The sequence below is a fragment of the Schistocerca cancellata genome, chromosome 10, assembly GCF_023864275.1.
Source record: "Schistocerca cancellata isolate TAMUIC-IGC-003103 chromosome 10, iqSchCanc2.1, whole genome shotgun sequence".
NCBI lineage: Eukaryota > Metazoa > Arthropoda > Insecta > Orthoptera > Acrididae > Schistocerca > Schistocerca cancellata.
The window spans coordinates 100,366,338-100,383,354 of NC_064635.1; the positions used below are offsets into that span (position 1 = coordinate 100,366,338).

The window sequence follows — 17,017 nt, forward strand, 5'->3', positions numbered from 1 at the left end:
TTTAAATTAAGGCACTTATCGTAGCGATGGGCGAGCTTGGAAATTCCTTCGTCGTAAAATTCGGCCGCCTGCACCTTCAACCACGTGGTTACCTCTTCTTGAAGCTGTGCGTCGTCATCAAAACGCTGCATAGCCAACCACTTCTTCATTGCTGGGAATAAGTGAAAGTCGCTCGCTGCCAGGTCGGGACTGTATGGCGGATGAGGAAACAACTCCCACTTAAAAGATTCGAAAACTTTAAGAGTGGCATTTGCCGTGTGGGGCCCGAGCGTTGTCGTGAATCAGCAAGATCTTTGAGCCCAACTTTCCCCTGCGTTTGTTTTGTATTGCTCTTCTGAGGTTGTGCAGAGTTTGGCAATACCTTTGAGAGTTTATTGTAGGGTCTCTTTCCCGGAAATCCACAAAAAAATCACACCTTTTCTGTCCCAAAAGAAGAGGTAACCACGTGGTTGAAGGCGCAGGCGGCCGAATTTTACGACGAAGGAATTTCCAAGCTCGTCCATCGCTACGATAAATGCCTTACTTTAAATGGCAACTATGTAGAAAAGCAGTATTTAAGTGTGGCTTTCGTCTGTATATAATAAAAAAAAATTCCAATACTTTATTTATTTTTAATTCCAAAACGTAATGTACTTTGTGGATAGCCCTCGTATTAAAATATCGTGTGATACCAGTTAACTGATTCCATTCAGCGCTGCCCTCGTCCTCCGGAGCCGCCTGCCCGCCTTGCTGCGCCTGCACGGTCGCGGAATGCTAGCGTCAGCGCGCGCTACAGTCAGCGGGTAGTCATTCAGCAAACACGGCTGAACAATGCGGTCACAATGCCCGAGCAGCGGCGTGTGTTGTTCTGGGAGTATTTGTTAGCCGCGGGACAATGACCGTTATAAGGACAACGGACTTGGCCCTGTAAACGTCCAGCAACTGTGCACACACGTCCGACTTACACGGTGGAGCGGTGGACCTTATCGGAAGCACCCGGCAGTGGCGCGGCGGTTTTGTGACTTCAGACATAGACGCGGGGCTAGTTGCGCCATTGGTCGGTGAGGCTGAACCTTAGTCAAGTGTACCCAGTCGCTGCGCACCTGCCGATAGGTAAACCCACCTGGCGACCAGACGTAACACAGGCGCGCGTGTGTGCGCGGTACTTGTCAACATGTGGGCGCTGCTGATCGGTCTGCTGCTAGCTACCGCACTGAGTGCCTCTAACGAGGAGGTAAGTCGTGGGCTTTATCCAGCTTATTAGAACACAGTTTTTTTATATACCCGAACCCCCCTCCCCTTATTCTTTTACCCTCAGATAGGCGCACCTGTTTCTTCCATCCGTCGGCGTCCTAAGCTAAGTGGTCGGCGCATCTGGGTGCCATGCAGCGGGACCAGGTTCGCTTCCCGGCCGGGTCGGAGATTTTTTTTCCACTCGGGGGCCGAACTTTGTATTGTCTTTACACCACCGACACATAATGCACCCAACGTGGCATCAATTGTAAATTTACTCAGATGGGGACTCACTCCCATTCACATTTCTTTGTTTTTTCCCCTCCTTTATCAATTTTTACTAGTAAACATATTTCCCAAGCGCCGGGACACTTTGTACATGGGTGTTACCAACACTAAATTTTTGGGGAGGGACTCAACAGGGGACTATAGATCGCAAGGGATCCAAACGAGAGACCCCTCTGAAAAAGTAGGAAAAATTAGGACCTAAAACTACTTTTTCAAACATTATGGCTGCCTCAGACCATAAACTTAAGTGGCACTTAAAACACCCAAAGCGTGCCAATTTTAGCCTGGACTAAAACAAAGTTTCTGATTAGCGAGGTTAAAAAAATATATACTTTTATTATTATTTAAATTAATGACACTGTGTGTATGATTATTGTGTACCAGCTTAGCGCCTGCTGCTCCGCTCACGGAAGCTGTGTAGTCCACACAGATTTCTTTCTTTTATCGAATTTTTCTATTCTTACGAATTGCAACAATTTCACGCTAATTAAGCCACAGAAACATGGTCTTTTCCGAATGACTTCTGACCAAAAGAGATTCTGATAGCTTGAGTCCAACGCTTTTGTTAATCATGCATTTTGCGTTCTTGCGGTGATATTTCCACTGAAACTTTCATGCCCTAACACATATTTCTTTATATCCAAACGAGAAGTGAAATACCAGTTTTCACAACTTTAAAATTTTTTTTAATGTAATGAAATATTTGCTTACATGTTTTCATCCCCAATTTCACCCCATTAATGGTTGAATTCGCAAAGACAGTGAAACACGTATTTTTTCATTTCTAACACAGAAACGATACAGATATTTCATAGATGTTGCTTTGAAAATTCTTTCATAATGAAATAATTTCATAAATGTTTTCATCTGCTATTCCATTCCCTTAGGGGGTTCAGTTTTCAAAAACACTGAAATACGTATTATTTAATTTCTGACCGAGAAGTCAAATTCCAATTTTCATAGACGTAGCTATCAAAATCCTGCAGTAGTTTTCTATTAATGATTTATTTTCAAATAAACTTTCACCCACAATTTTACCCCCTTAGGGATTGCATATCCAAAAATGCTGAAAAACGTGTTTCTGACTGAGAAACCAAATAACAGTTTTCGTAGTTCGAGCCTAAAAATTGCCTTAACAGCGACGTATTTTCATAAAAACTTTCATACACTATTTCACCCTCTTAGCAGTGGAATTTCAAACAGTCACTTCTTATTCGATGTTTACAGTATAAGATCCACACCGTCTCCAAATTTTATCCTTACCAGTTTGACCTGAGCCATGATGAGTCAGTGAATCAGCGTAGGGGTTGAATTTCCAAAAACAATGAAACACGTATTTTTTCATTTCTAACACAGAACCCTAATACCAATTTTCAAAGATTTAGCTTTAAACATGTTTTCACTATGAAATATTTTCATAAAAAATTTCACTCCCTGTTTGAGCCACTTAGGGGCTGTATATCAAAAACAGATACTTTCTTTCTAACAAAGAAGCCAAACACAAAAACAAATTTTCAGAGATTAGCTTCAAAAATTCTTGCGTAATGAAATATTTCCATAACACATTTCGTCCTTTATTTCACCCCCTTATGGATGGAATTTCGAAAAATCCCTTCTTAAACGACGCCTACGGTATTAAGATTAACACACTCTCCACATTTCATGTTTCTATCATGAGTGGTTTGGGCTGGGCGATGATCATCCGCTGAGTGAGTCAGTCACTCGGGAAATTGCCTTTTATGGATTGAAATTGCGTCCTACACAACCGAAACTATTTCAAATTGACTCGTTTCTCAAACTAAATAAAAGCTTTGTCCGTCCAAGATTTCGGCTCAGTTGGCTGAGTGAAACAGTGGCAGACGGGCTACGTGGGGTTTCCTATCGTGGGGTAGCAGGTAGCGAAGCTGTCGCGAGCAACCGGTTCACTAACGAGGTGTTTGCGAACTGAGGCTCCCCCACTGCTTGTCTACCCCAGTCGCTCACCCTCAGTACAGGTGTTGTCACCGTTTCTCAGATTGTGTCGTCGTCGATAGCTTTCGTTCCGTGTGTTTTCCTATACGACTTATTTTCTATGCAGTGTACACGATGGAAGTGATAACAACGAAAGGGAGGCCGTGTCTTATCAAGAATTGTCATCACTACCGTATTTATAGGAAAAATGAAGAATATACGAACTGAATATGCGTCAATTATGAACGGAGTAGGTGCAAAGGCCGTTTAAAAATTGCAAATGGTGAAATCGTTGCTCAACAGCAACATTCTTGTCCACCTGACAAAACAGATATGGAGATAAAGAAAAGACTACATAATTGCAAAAAAAGAGTTCGTGAAGAAAAGACAGTGCCTGTATCCCAAATTTTAAGCAGGAATTTCAAGATTTGAAAGATAAAGGATTTGAATTCGTTGCATATATTCCAAATTATGACAGCTCCAAGACTCAATTGTGTAAGGCGAGAAGAGGAGCTATTGGGACAACCCAGAACCCTGGCTCTAGTTTGGAAATTCATCTTAGTGAAGACCTTTTGAAATTAATGGAAGGTAATAGTTTTTTGAAGATTGATGATGGCTCTGTTTCAGGCAAGAGACTTCTAGTATTTGCTTGTGAAGAAGCAGAGAAAATCCTTTGTGACAATGGAACTGTGCTTATGGATGGGACATTTGACAGCTGTTCGAAACAGTTCAAACAGTTGTACACAATCCATGTCGACATCGGAAGTACAGAAGAGACAACTAAGATATTTCCTGTTTTATTTGATTTGCTGAGAGACAAAAGTCAAAATTCATATGAAAGACTTTTTTCTGGATTGAAATCTAAGATGCCTGGGTGGTCACCAAAAAACTGCAGTGCTACATTCTGAAATGGCTACAATTAAAGCAATGAATTCAGTGTTCCCTGAAACACAAATTTCCGGTTGTAATTTTCACTTTAACCAGTGTCTGTGGAAGAAGATACAGGAACTGGGACTAAAGGAAGACTACAGGGATAGGGAGGAAGTCCGATTGTTTTGTCGCATGTGTGCTGCAGTGGCACATCTTCCACTTAACACCGTCGATGAAGCGTGGATTTTAATAATGGAACAAATGCCCAGTGGAGAGAAGATCACAGCATTTGCAGACTATATGATTGATCAGTGGATGGAAAATCCTAATATACCTATTGAAATGTGGAATGTTTTTAACCAACGACACAGAATGCTGCCGAAGGTTGGCATAGAAAACTGAACTACTCAATAAATCTGAAACAACAAAAAATTGCGATTGATAAGAAAAAAGGTTGTCAATTTGCTACTGTAATGCTGAACAACAACAATAACAACAAAAAATAAATAAGAATAAAAAAAACGAAAAAAATTAAACATACCTATTTACTACGTGCATTAGCCAGGCCTGAGCCTGGATAAAATGTGAAGGGATGTTCTTATTTTCATGTCAGTCGGAAAGTTCACGGTTACGATATTTATTTGTAGTCGGAAACACGAGCGTCACCACGGAGGTGGTCTAGAGATTCGAAAAGTTGGATGATAAGAAACTTACCGCGATGTTCTGTGTGAAAAATCCTGGGATTTGCTGTGGGCCTTAAAAATATTGTTTCAAAACGGTATATGTAAATACAGCATACATTTTGCCAGCATCAATAATTTCGCAAAGTTAACTTGCCGATTCTGGAGTTTCGTCATATATGTCATACGAAACTAATTATTTGTATTTGGCGGATCTCATTCACAAAAGTACACTTTTAACGGTATTTCTAAAGTTCTAATACAAAATCTGCTATTTATAGAATTTTTAACTGAACAAAAATGAAATTTTACTTGGTAATTTTCTTAGATAACATGGTCACTCGACCTGTGAAGCTTTCAGAATTTTTGGTGAGGAAGGTGTAATGAGGACTCAGACAGCTGGTTGCTCACGTTTCTGTCAGTGTCTTTTAAACACGATCATATTTGCCTTTATTGCGCTGCAACAGGAGCATTTTTCAGCTAATTATTATGTAGTTCATTTTATAAAGATGAAATCCCAACTAGATGAACTTTGGTGGAGTCATCTATATTAAGCAACGAATTTTATCGTCTGTAGACAACAAGAACAACACTCTACGCCGCATCTAACCATAGGAAAACATTCTGTAATTTTTTTCACATGAACACGACTGTTATCGCTAAATCTTTATCTAATTACAAACAGTAAACCCGGCGTTGCCGGGATATTTATTCATCTCAGTTTTATGTCAGTTCATCCCCTCTTCCCGCATCTCTCTTGTCCATTTAGTCCTATCTCGTCTCTCTATCCACCTCCTCCTTCCGCCCATCCGTCTCTCTTTCCATCTCCTCCATCTATCCCCCCTCTCTCACAACACTTCCTCCTCCTCTCCATCCTCCTCTCCTTCTCCATCCATCTTCCCGTCTCTGTCCACCTCCTCCTCTGCTTTTTCTAATAGTACATCAAATTCACAATAACGCCCATAATTTGTGTATTTATTACAGTGTTACGTTAGTCATTCACCACCTTCCACATTTCTCTGTTTATCTGCTGCTCACTCTCTCTTTTAATCTGCTTCTCTCACTTCTCTGGATGCACCTCCTACCCCCCTCCCCGCCCCCATCACGTTCTCCTCTCTCCTTATATCTCCTTCTCCGCCTCCGTCTTGCCATCTTCTCTTTCCCTGTCTTTGAAAAAATACGTATATCTGCCACCTTTAAACCTGATGTTGAATTTATTTAAAGGTAGGCCAACCCTCCACCATCCAGCATACGTTGGCTTGTATAAATGCCTTCACCACGAAAACATGCATACATGAGCCAACTCCCAGGCTGATCAGTTAAACGGTGTGTAATTCTGTTGTAAGGTACCCTCCGCCATACACCGTATGACATTTCACGTAGACGGTGACGTTCTCCTGGATTTGAAGATCAAATGTACAAAATTTCATCAAGATCGGAACAACACTGTGGCTTTTGTTGAAATCCATAAGTAAAGTACCCTCCACCATGCACTGAACGAAGTTTTATGTAGACAGTGACCTTCCTCTTGGTTTGGGAAATAGGGATTCATTTTTAGCTATTAAATAATAGCAACGAGATTACAAGAGCAGTGACTTTCAGTGTTACGTAAAATAACGTTATACCTTGTAAATTATCACGACACAAAATGAAGATGATAAGCAGTATGGGACTTCCTTCCGTTTGCGTTTGAAACTCTCGGAGAACTCCTGTGTGGCGAGGAGGGTGGGAGGGGGCAGCAAGGGCAGCCTCGATTTGTTTTGCCGGCCCGGGCCTCTGACAGGTTCAGTGCGCCACTGCTCGTAGGAAAACCCACGACACCGGCAGACGAAGACCTCTGCATTTTTGAATACTGTATTATTCTGGTTATTAAAACCTGTTTAAGAAAATGAAAATATTGGCCAGAAAACACACATGTATTTCGCAGTTTAATGTGCAGACCTACACTTTGAAACATGGAGAACCCTGGAAACGTATAATTTTACAAATATACCCTCAAAAGATTCACATTACTTCGTTTTCTTTCACTGTGTGACGAGGGTAAAGCTGTTACGGGTAAACTGCTAGTTTGTTATAAACCTTTTTGTAAGAAAGGTCCAAAGAAAAATATGTATAGAACTTAATAGGCCCATATTCTATATTTAGATCAGCCTAAAAAAAACTCCGCCCAGAAAACTTGAAGAGTCACAGCCTAAAAACAGTTGATAAATTCCTGTGAAGTAGGTGTTCTACTGCATTGCAGTGGTTACATTCAGTAAACTGGAATATATTTTGTGATAAATATTTACTTCGTTCCTTTGCCTTTTAAAAACACACAGTTTGGGTGACTTGCCTTCAACTCTCCTCATAACAGTTCCTCCTGACACAGGCACAGACTATAACTTTTTATTATACTAACACCGGACTGTAGGTGATTGTCACTTGGCGTTCGACTGTTAGCCGCTTGTCTCCTCGCCACTTCTCCCAAAAACTTGACAGCAAAACCAAGCAGATGTGTGCTTACCTACGTCGCTCCTTCGTCACTCGCAGTCGTACCAACACAATGCATTCACACTTCAAATGTTGTCTTTTTAGTGAATAACATAACTAGATTTGATTTACTGGTACATTAGTAAATCCTGCAAACCATTAATTTTTAATGCACAAGAGCTTTTAGTGTTTGTAATTAGTTAAGCTTGCATGCATGTCCGAAGAAACTTTACATCGTAATTCCAAATAACACAGGCACTGCAATATCGTATTTGTCTGCCGAGAACGGGCAAGTGAATTTTAAGTAAGATGTCCCACCTGTATGGGGATATAGATAATGGGTGTAGGAGCACAGGTTGTAGACACAGGTTGACGACGTCTACCCGTTGAGTTATGCATGGATAGCCAAATGGTAAGGCGACCGCTCGCTATAAGCTGGAAATACGGGTTCGAGTCCCAGACTGGCACAAATTTTCATTGTCTTCATTCCATTATACAGCTGATAGTTGTCCATGTCCACTGTGAATACATTTCTTGTACAGCTGACTAGGTCCCGAGAGTACTCCCTCTAGTGGCCGAGCGGTTCTAGGCGCTACAGTATGGAACCGCGCGACCGCTACGGTCGCAGGTTCGAATCCTGCCTCGGGCATGGATGTGTGTGATGTCCTTAGGTTAGTTAGGTTTAATTAGTTCTAAGTTCTAGGGGACTGTTGACCTCAGAAGTTAAGTCCCATAGTGCACAGAACCAACCAGTGCAAATTCGTGCACCCGTCAGGTGCTCGCCAATAACGGAAGGTTAAAGATTCTCACTTCTATGTGTAAAACACCTTCGAACGTCTGTCACTTTACGAATGAGTGACGTTAAGCGGGATAAAGCTTACAAAATGTTTGAAATTAATTGCAATGTTTCTTAGAAGTATCTCTCATTATCAAACACTGGCCGAGTTGTTGTTGTTGTTGTTGTTGTGGTCTTCAGTCCTGAGACTGGTATGAAGCAGCTCTCCATGCTACTCTATCCTGTGCAAGCTTCTTCATCTCCCAGTACCTACTGCAACCTACATCCTTCTGAATCTGCTTAGTGTATTCATGTCTTGGTCTCCCTCTACGATTTTTACCCTCCACGCTGCCCTACAATACTAAATTGGGGATCCCTTGATGCCTCAGAACATGTCCTACCAACCGATCCCTTCTTCTGGTCAAGTTGCGCCACAAACTTCTCTTCTCCCCAGTCCTATTCAATACTTCCTCATTAGTTATGTGATCTATCTAATCTTCAGCATTCTTCTGTAGCACCACATTTCGAAAGCTTCTATTCTCTTCTTGTCCAAACTATTTATCGTCCATGTTTCACTTCCACACATGGCTACACTCCATACAAATACTTTCAGAAATGACTTCCTGACACTTAAATCTATACTCGATGTCAACAAATTTCTCTTCTTCAGAAACGCTTTCCTTGCCATTGCCAGTCTACATTTTATATCCTCTCTACTTCGACCATCATCAGTTATTTTGCTCCCCAAATAGCAAAACTCCTTTACTACTTTAAGTGTCTCATTTCCTAATCTAATTCCATCAGCATCACCCGACTTAATTCGACTACATTCCATTATCCTCGTTTTGCTTTTGTTGATGTTCATCTTATATCCTCCTTTGAAGACACTGTCCATTCCATTCAACTGCTCTTCCAAGTCCTTTGCTGTCTCTGACAGAATTACAATGTCATCGGCGAACCTCAAAGTTTTTATTTCTTCTCCATGGATTTTAATACCTACTCCGAATTTTTCTTTTGTTTCCTTTACTGCTTGCTCAATATACAGATTGAATAACATTGGGGAGAGGCTACAATCCTGTCTTACTCCGTTCCCAACCACTGCTTCCCTTTCATGTCCCTCAACTGGCCGAGTAAAGGAGTATATTCTGGGTTATTTGCGCTCCGTTTTAAGCAGAAGCTACTTCTTCACGCTTCTTAATATTTATCACGTGGTATCTGTTGAATTATGTTCCGTACAGTGATATAATTTTGCAGGTACATTCGCTGGTATATGCGGATACTGTCGTAACACATTTCGGATCATAGCTAGTAGTATAGAACCAACACGTTGAAACGTAGAACCGGGTGCTAACGTTTAACCGCTTGAACAATGAACTTTTAAGTAAGAGATAAGCTGTTTTCCTTTCAGTATTTTGTAGAGCAGTAAGCGAGAAAAAGTTTAGAAAAGTTTTGAAATTATGCGTAAAGTAAGTTGCAAGTCGCTAAGTGTCCCCATTCTCAAATACTAGATGAATATATATTCTGAGTAAGCATGAGCTCCGTTTTATAACAAGTTAGCTGTTTTCCACGCATCTCAATGTTTATGACGTCATGTCTCCTGACGTATGTAACGTACAATGATATAATTTTGCTTGTTCATTCAGCGATGGTATATGTAGCTACCGTATGAAAAATGTATTGCGAACAGAGCTAGTAATAAAGAATAATGAAGTAGAAATACTTCAGGTGCGAACATTCTAAGTTAGGCTTTACCGTGACTGTTACTGATATCGAATGAATCAACAGGTTTACTGTGTTTTATTTCCGCAAGACGTTTCAAAGGTTTAAACCCCCCATTAATCGATGGGGCTATTGGGGGAGGGTACACACAAAACTAGTTTGGAATCTAGTAGATGCAGTGGTGCAAACAACTCGCGTCCACGACATGGAAAAGGCCTCTTTAAAAGCTGACCAATGTAAGCGTTTGTACTTCCATTTCTGTGTTCGTAGTATGTAATTGCAAATGTTTTATAGAAGACCCACTGTAATCGCCGTATGGCGATTGGGACGGCAGGTACCATACCACGCAGACTACTTTTGGCAAATAAAAACAACTAAGCCTCGACCCAAAATCGAACCCTCGACCTCCTGCATGCTAACGCACAAATGCTATCTATTGCACTAACTGCATAGGCGTGCTGAATCTACTGGCGGCGGTAGTAAGCGTACATGTGATTACAGTGTTGCCAAAATGCCAGTCTTTAACGTCCATTTAATGCACGAAATATGCACAGGACCAAACTTTGTGAGAGACATTTTTGTATCGCCAATATCAGAGAAATCGCGCTGCTTTGTCAGAGTGTGCCAGTTTTTCTTCGCCCTGTAAATTAAAGAATGTAAGCGATAAAGGACCTCTTGTCTCACTCCTTGAGACGTTTCTCGCAAACGGACTTCCTTTTTGTACTTTGATTTTGTTGTGTATATACTTACACTGAATTACACTTGTTAGTATCTGGGGTGTACCATACCCCAGCAGTGGTCAAAAGAGACACAAGAAAAATCAATCACATAAGCCTGGGAACATTTTCTGAGTGAAATGAAGAGAAATATATATGGGAAAGAAACTAGAGCCTATAGGACGCTGAAACAATTTAATAAAAATGAAACAGATATGCTTCAAATTAAACCCATTTCAGAAAATGGTTGGATTATTTCCAAAAACTATGGACAAGTGATGAAGGAAATCTGAAAACTGCAGCTAGTGGCGAGGATGTTGATCTTAATGGTGGAACTGTTTTATTTTCATTTGTTGAGATTTTCCGTATACAAAGGTTTTTCTCCAACATAACAAATGACTGGAAATTATTACATCTGTTACGTAAGATCTTAATTTATCTCCTCAGTATGTCCCTCCACGTGTTCCGATCTTCTATATGTTCTTCCTCTACGCCAAGTCTTCTCATTGTTAATAGTACATTTTTGAGCCACGCGGTCATAGGGCGTCCTCTTCTCTTCTTTCCCTCCGGTTCCCATTCCAGGATCATTTTAGGAGTACTGGCTTCTTCCATTGTTCTTACGTGCAATCTGAAAACTGTACCATTATAACTTTCTTCTATCCATCACGTCATGTATTCTTTCTCTTACTTCCATTCTCTTTATTATTTCGTCGTTTCTTACTTCCTCTTTTCTACAAATTCTTGCTGACTTTATCCGGAAGTCCATTTCTACTGCTTGCAGTTTTTTTTGTTTTGTTTTTTACGTGTTTCGGAGTAGGAGACCATGTCTCCACTCCATACGTAACTATGCTTATTGGTATCGATTTATATATGATTTTTTTTTTGTTCGGTTTATTATATTTATTGCTCCATAACATTGAGTTGAGCATCCCAATGATCTCCCTTCCACTGCTAATTCTTTTATTAATTTCTACCTCTATCCCAAATAACGGAAACTATACATTTTAGGGATGGAAAGTAAAGGTTGGTTTAAAAATATCTAAAAACAGGAAATCCCTTGGGGAAAACGTCAGTGTGCAATCATTTAAGTAAGCTTCGTAGTTATTACTCATAAAGCTATTGAATTTTGTAAATACTTGTTGGAAATACAGCAACACATCAGACATCTGGCAAACAGCAGTTGTTATCCCATAATTTAAAAAAGTGAATCAGAGATAATGTGGTAGTTAACGGGGAATTAGTCGTGTGAACTTTGGTTACAAGATACATGCGAAAGTAATAACAAATAAACTGAAGATACTTTCGGAAACGTTTCTTACTGAAGAACAGAACCTGTTTCGGATGGGAAGATCTTGCTTAGACAGTGTTTTTCCAGTCTGCCAAATTATTTAAAAAAAAAAAAAACACAGAGAATACAATCATCCCACATACATGGTCTTTAATGACTATGAGAAAGCTTTTAATACAGTTAACAGATTTAAATTATGATTGGTATGAAGTGGATTTGTAAGTGTTAACATGACATGCATGTGTTGTGTTACGACATTGGGAGTAATCTGCGGCACTGTCTCATGGAGAGAAAGAAAACGCAGTATCTGAACGTGGCTACTTTCAGCCATTAGTTAAAGATCTTCACAGGGCATTCATACGAGGGTGAGTCAAATGAAAAACTTAAAATATTTTTTTAAATATTATTTATTGTGCAGAAGTAGTACAAAGCTGTATCACTTTTCAACATAATCTCCCCCACACTCAATGCAAGTCCTCCAGCGCTTACAAAGTGCATAAATTCCTTTAGAAAAAAATTCTTTTGGTAGTCCGCGCAACAACTCATGCACCGCGTCGCGTACCTCTTCATCAGAAAGGAACCTCTTTCCTCCCATTGCGTCTTTGAGTGGTCCAAACATATGGAAATCACATCGGGCAAGGTCTGGTGAGTATGGTGGATGAGGAAGACACTCAGAATGCAGGTCTGTGATTGTTGCAACTGTTGTATGGGCAGTGTGGAGCCTTGCATTGTCATGTCGCAAAAGGACACCTGCTGACAGCAATCCACGTCGCTTTGGTTTGATTGCAGGCCACAAATGATTTTTAGGAGATCTGTGTATGATGCACTGGTGACAGTGGTCCCTCCAGGCATGTAATACTCCAAAATGATGCCTTTTTCGTCCCAAAAGAGAGTCATCATAACCTTCCGTGCTGATGGTTCTGGTCGAAACTTCTTTGGTTTTGGTGATAAGGAATGGCGCTATTCCTTACTCGTTCTCTTCGTTTTCGGTTGGTGGAAGTGAACCCATGTTTCGTCGTGAACCCATGTTTCGTCCCCAGTAACGATTCTTGCGAGGAAGCCATCACCTTCTCGTTCAAAGTGCCGAAGAAGTTCTTCACAAGCATCAACACGACGTTCTCTCATTTCATGAGTCAGCTGCCATATCACCCATCTTGCAGACAGTTTGTAAAACCAGAGCACATCATGCACAATGTGGTGTGCTGACCCATGACTAATCTGTAAACATGCTACAGTGTCATTCAGTGTCACTCGTTGGTTTTCCTTCATTATGGCTTCAACTGCTGCAATGTTCTGTGGAGTCACAACTCGTTGTGCCTGACCTGGACGAGGAGCATCTTCCACTGAAGTCACACCATTTGCGAACTTCCTACTCCATTCGTAGACTTGCTGCTGTGACAGACATGCATCGACGTACTGAACCTTCATTCGTCAATGAATTTCAATAGGTTTCACACCTAAACTACGCAAAAACCGAATAACAGAACGCTGTTCTTCCCTGGTGAAAGTCGCAGTTGGGGCGGTCATCTTTATACTGATACTGCGACTATATGTGTGCATCTGCACTATGCTTCCACCTACAAGCCATTCTGCACGCTGTTTGTAGCACGCTTACCAACTTACAGGATAATGGCGCGAAATTTCGATCTGTTATTACAAATTTAAGGTTTTCATTTGACTCACCATCGTAGTTCTGAAACAGTGTTTTGCTTTTCTCCACTAAACAGTGCCGCAGGCTGCCCCAAGTCGTAACACAGCACACACGTGCCGTATGAATACACACAAGGCCACCTGATGATGGAGGTTTAAACCTTTGAAACGCATTGTGGAATTAAAAACCCATGACTGGTAACAGTGCACTTTTTTACATTCAAAATGAAGCAATGAGTCAAAATATGGTAAGTGACAGACCTTTTGCTTTTATGCTTTTTTTGGGGAGGGTGTTGTCAAGGAGGAAAGCTTTCAAAGAGGCTTGAAATTGTGTGTGACGTCGCTAAGTCTCAAATACTGGGTAGTATTTAACTTACTGTGTTAAACTTATAACGTCAGACCGATTAATTAGAAGAATGTGACAGCATTTTAAATTTTTAAATTCGGTCAATAATTCGTAATCAACAGAGGTAAAATGAACCGCGACATAGTTGTAATTGATGATTTCTTTAACGTCACAGCCGGTTTCGCTGCATCAAAACAGCATTTGCAGATGAATTACATAGAACAGAAAAAAACACCTGTAATACATATGGTCAAAATACTACAACAATCCTTTAAAAAAGTTTAAAATTCGAGAATTTTAAGAAAAAAATTTACAATACTTTTATAGATCCTATGCAAAGCATTTAAAGAGCTAGAAAAAAATCAAAATTAAAACGTACTTATAACAGTGCCACATTAGCGCACCAAGAGGTCTCTTAAGTGCACACCTTCACTCGAAACGGGACATACAGTTGATAAACTACATTCCAATTTATCTATTTTTCCACAGTCAAGAAAAAGACGCCCTCCAGGAGATGGAGATCATGCGCTTTAGGAACACCCTCCCATTGCACACTCTGCATAACCAGGTAGAACTAATGCGCTGTGGTATTTTGAATACTTTAACTGTCTCAAAAGTGGATTTTCATTTATTCTACTTTGACTTTACTTATTTCTAGGTGTTTTGCTTTTTTCATCATTATATTTGCCTTTCCTGAGCAATTCATATACCTTAAAAGTGGATTTAATCTCGTCTGCTTTGTGATTCTATTTATTGTCACGTGTATCGCTTTTTTCATCATTATATTTACTTTTCCTTGAATGAGCGATCGTTAAGTTTAACTTTGTTTATGATTCTATCTTTGGATATATTCTTTCACTGTTCGGACACTCCCCAGCCTTCCGTGTTCAAGAACACCGCCGCGTTTACCTTATGTCGTGGTCTTACCGCCGCTCACTAGCGCCGCCTAGCGTATGTCAAACTTCCCTGCTAATACATAGCTGACCGCCTTCTGTGCTTCCGTGCTGTACCCTTGCAGACTCTACTAGGTATGTACAGATAACTTCAAGTTATCTTAGTGCTTTGGTATCTTATCTTAAATTTCTGTCATGGTCAGGTGCCCTTTCACTTGATACAGACCACCTCACAAAAAGTTTTTGATGCATCAGTAACTATGTCAGTATGTTGTGGTTTTAATTTAGTGTTCCGCATTTCATAGATTACACATGGTTACGTTTATCGGCTTGTTACTCAATAATCGTTACGGTCTTATTCATAATAGTGTGATGGTGAGTGAGAGGGGGGGAGGGTGGTTATTTAGCTCGCCGGAGGCCCCAATTTTGATCTTTCCTTATATATGTCTTTCATTTTCATTCACAGTAATGATATGTTCTTTTTTCCTCGTAATGCACCGCCCCACAATCCGCCCTGACGTCCAGATTTATTCTGATGACTTCCCCTCTTCAGGGACTTGATTTTTGAGTTGGGGGCGGCGTGATGCGCTAATATGACACTGTTATAAGTAAATATGTTTTGATTTTTTTCTGCATGTTCAAATAATTTACACACATTTTATAAAAATCTACCAAAATTCTTATTAAAATTCTCGAAATTTAAATTTAAAAATAATTTTAAGGTTCTTATAGTATTTTGATCGTAAGTATTACATGAGATTCTTTCCTTCTTATGTAGTTAACCTGCAGATGCTATTTTAATGCAGCGAAACCGGTTGTAACGATGAAGAAATCACCAACTACACCTGTCTCGCGGTCCATTTTACTTCCATTCATTATGAAGTTCAACGGCAGCGGCTATCCGCATTACAAAGTTCTATGCGATCAAGAATTGCATTAAACACTGCCAACAAAAATTTTATTGCCCCTCGAAGACTTTACGTATTCAGTCTGCAACTGTGGTGGGTTACACTTTTAGCTGTCTATGAATACTGACCAGTAAACCTCCGAATCTAAGGAATCGTAAGTATTACGGTTCAAACTTCTGATTACAAACGATTAAACGTGCTAGCACTTGATGTTAAGCACGTAAGCGAGTAAAAGTTTAGTAAAGGTATGAAATTATGTTTGAAGTTTGTTGCAAGTTGCTAAGTACTCTCATTACCAAACAATGGGTGAGCGTAGTGTCGGTAATTAAAGCTCTTATTTCAAAGTCCGCAGCTCGTGGTCGTGCGGTAGCGTTCTCGCTTCCCACGCCCGGGTTTCTGGGTTCGATTCCCGGCGGGACCAGGGATTTTCTCTGCCTCGTGATGACTGGGTGTTATGTCCATTATAATTATCCGGGCTGTTATGCCGTGGTCGGTTGATGAATTCTGTGTCGATTCCCAACGTTTCGTATCCGACTGCGGGAGACATCTTCAAGGGGGTCCGTAGCTCAATGGAAGGTCTGGGTGTTGTATGCTGTCCTTAGGTTAGTTAGGTTTAAGTAGTTCTAAGTTCTAGGGGACTGATGACCATAGCTGTTAAGTCCCATAGTGCTCAGAGCCATTTTCTTATTTCAAGCAGAAGCCGGTTTCCCACGCATCTGGGTTTTTAACGTCATATCTGCTGAACTTTGTGTCGTACAATGATACAATTTTACAGGTACATTCAGTGGTACTGTGGATATTGTCTGCAAAATGTATTGCGGCAAGAATTGGTCGTAAAGAAGTAATGAATTAAAACGTCTTGCGTAATACTGAATTTTTACTGAATGGACGCGATAAACTTTTTTCCTTTCATTGTTCTGTGGGGGCTGTCAGCGAGAAAAGGTTTGAAATTTATATGGATTTCGCTAAGCGCACTCAATCTCAACTACTGGAAGACTATAGTATGGGCAATGTGCGTGCCACGAGTTACACTGCCGCAAAACTTATACACAGTTTCTAACTTCAGTACTTGACTTAAGCCCTGTTGTATTAAATCCTTGGCGTAAGGTTATACCTCTTAATGAGTAGATTACGACAGAATTTTAAATTTTTTAAATTCGGCCAGTAATTAGATGAAATACTGAAAATCCCAATTTTTGTTGCCTCTGGGAGCCTTTGAACAGCGTAACCGTTTTAAGTTTAATAATACAGAT

The 17,017-nt window shown here is 40.4% G+C and overlaps 1 protein-coding gene across 1 annotated transcript in view; it reads left to right on the forward strand.

The window, feature by feature from the left end:
• The first annotated feature begins 1,059 nt into the window (after positions 1 to 1,059).
• Positions 1,060 to 17,017, forward strand: part of LOC126106627 (GILT-like protein 1) — an 80,677-nt gene continuing 64,719 nt past the window's right edge. Inside the window, exon 1 of the mRNA XM_049912982.1 lies at positions 1,060 to 1,213. Coding sequence (XP_049768939.1) covers positions 1,154 to 1,213 — 60 coding nt within the window. The 5' untranslated portion in view covers positions 1,060 to 1,153. The remainder of the gene's footprint in view (positions 1,214 to 17,017) is intronic.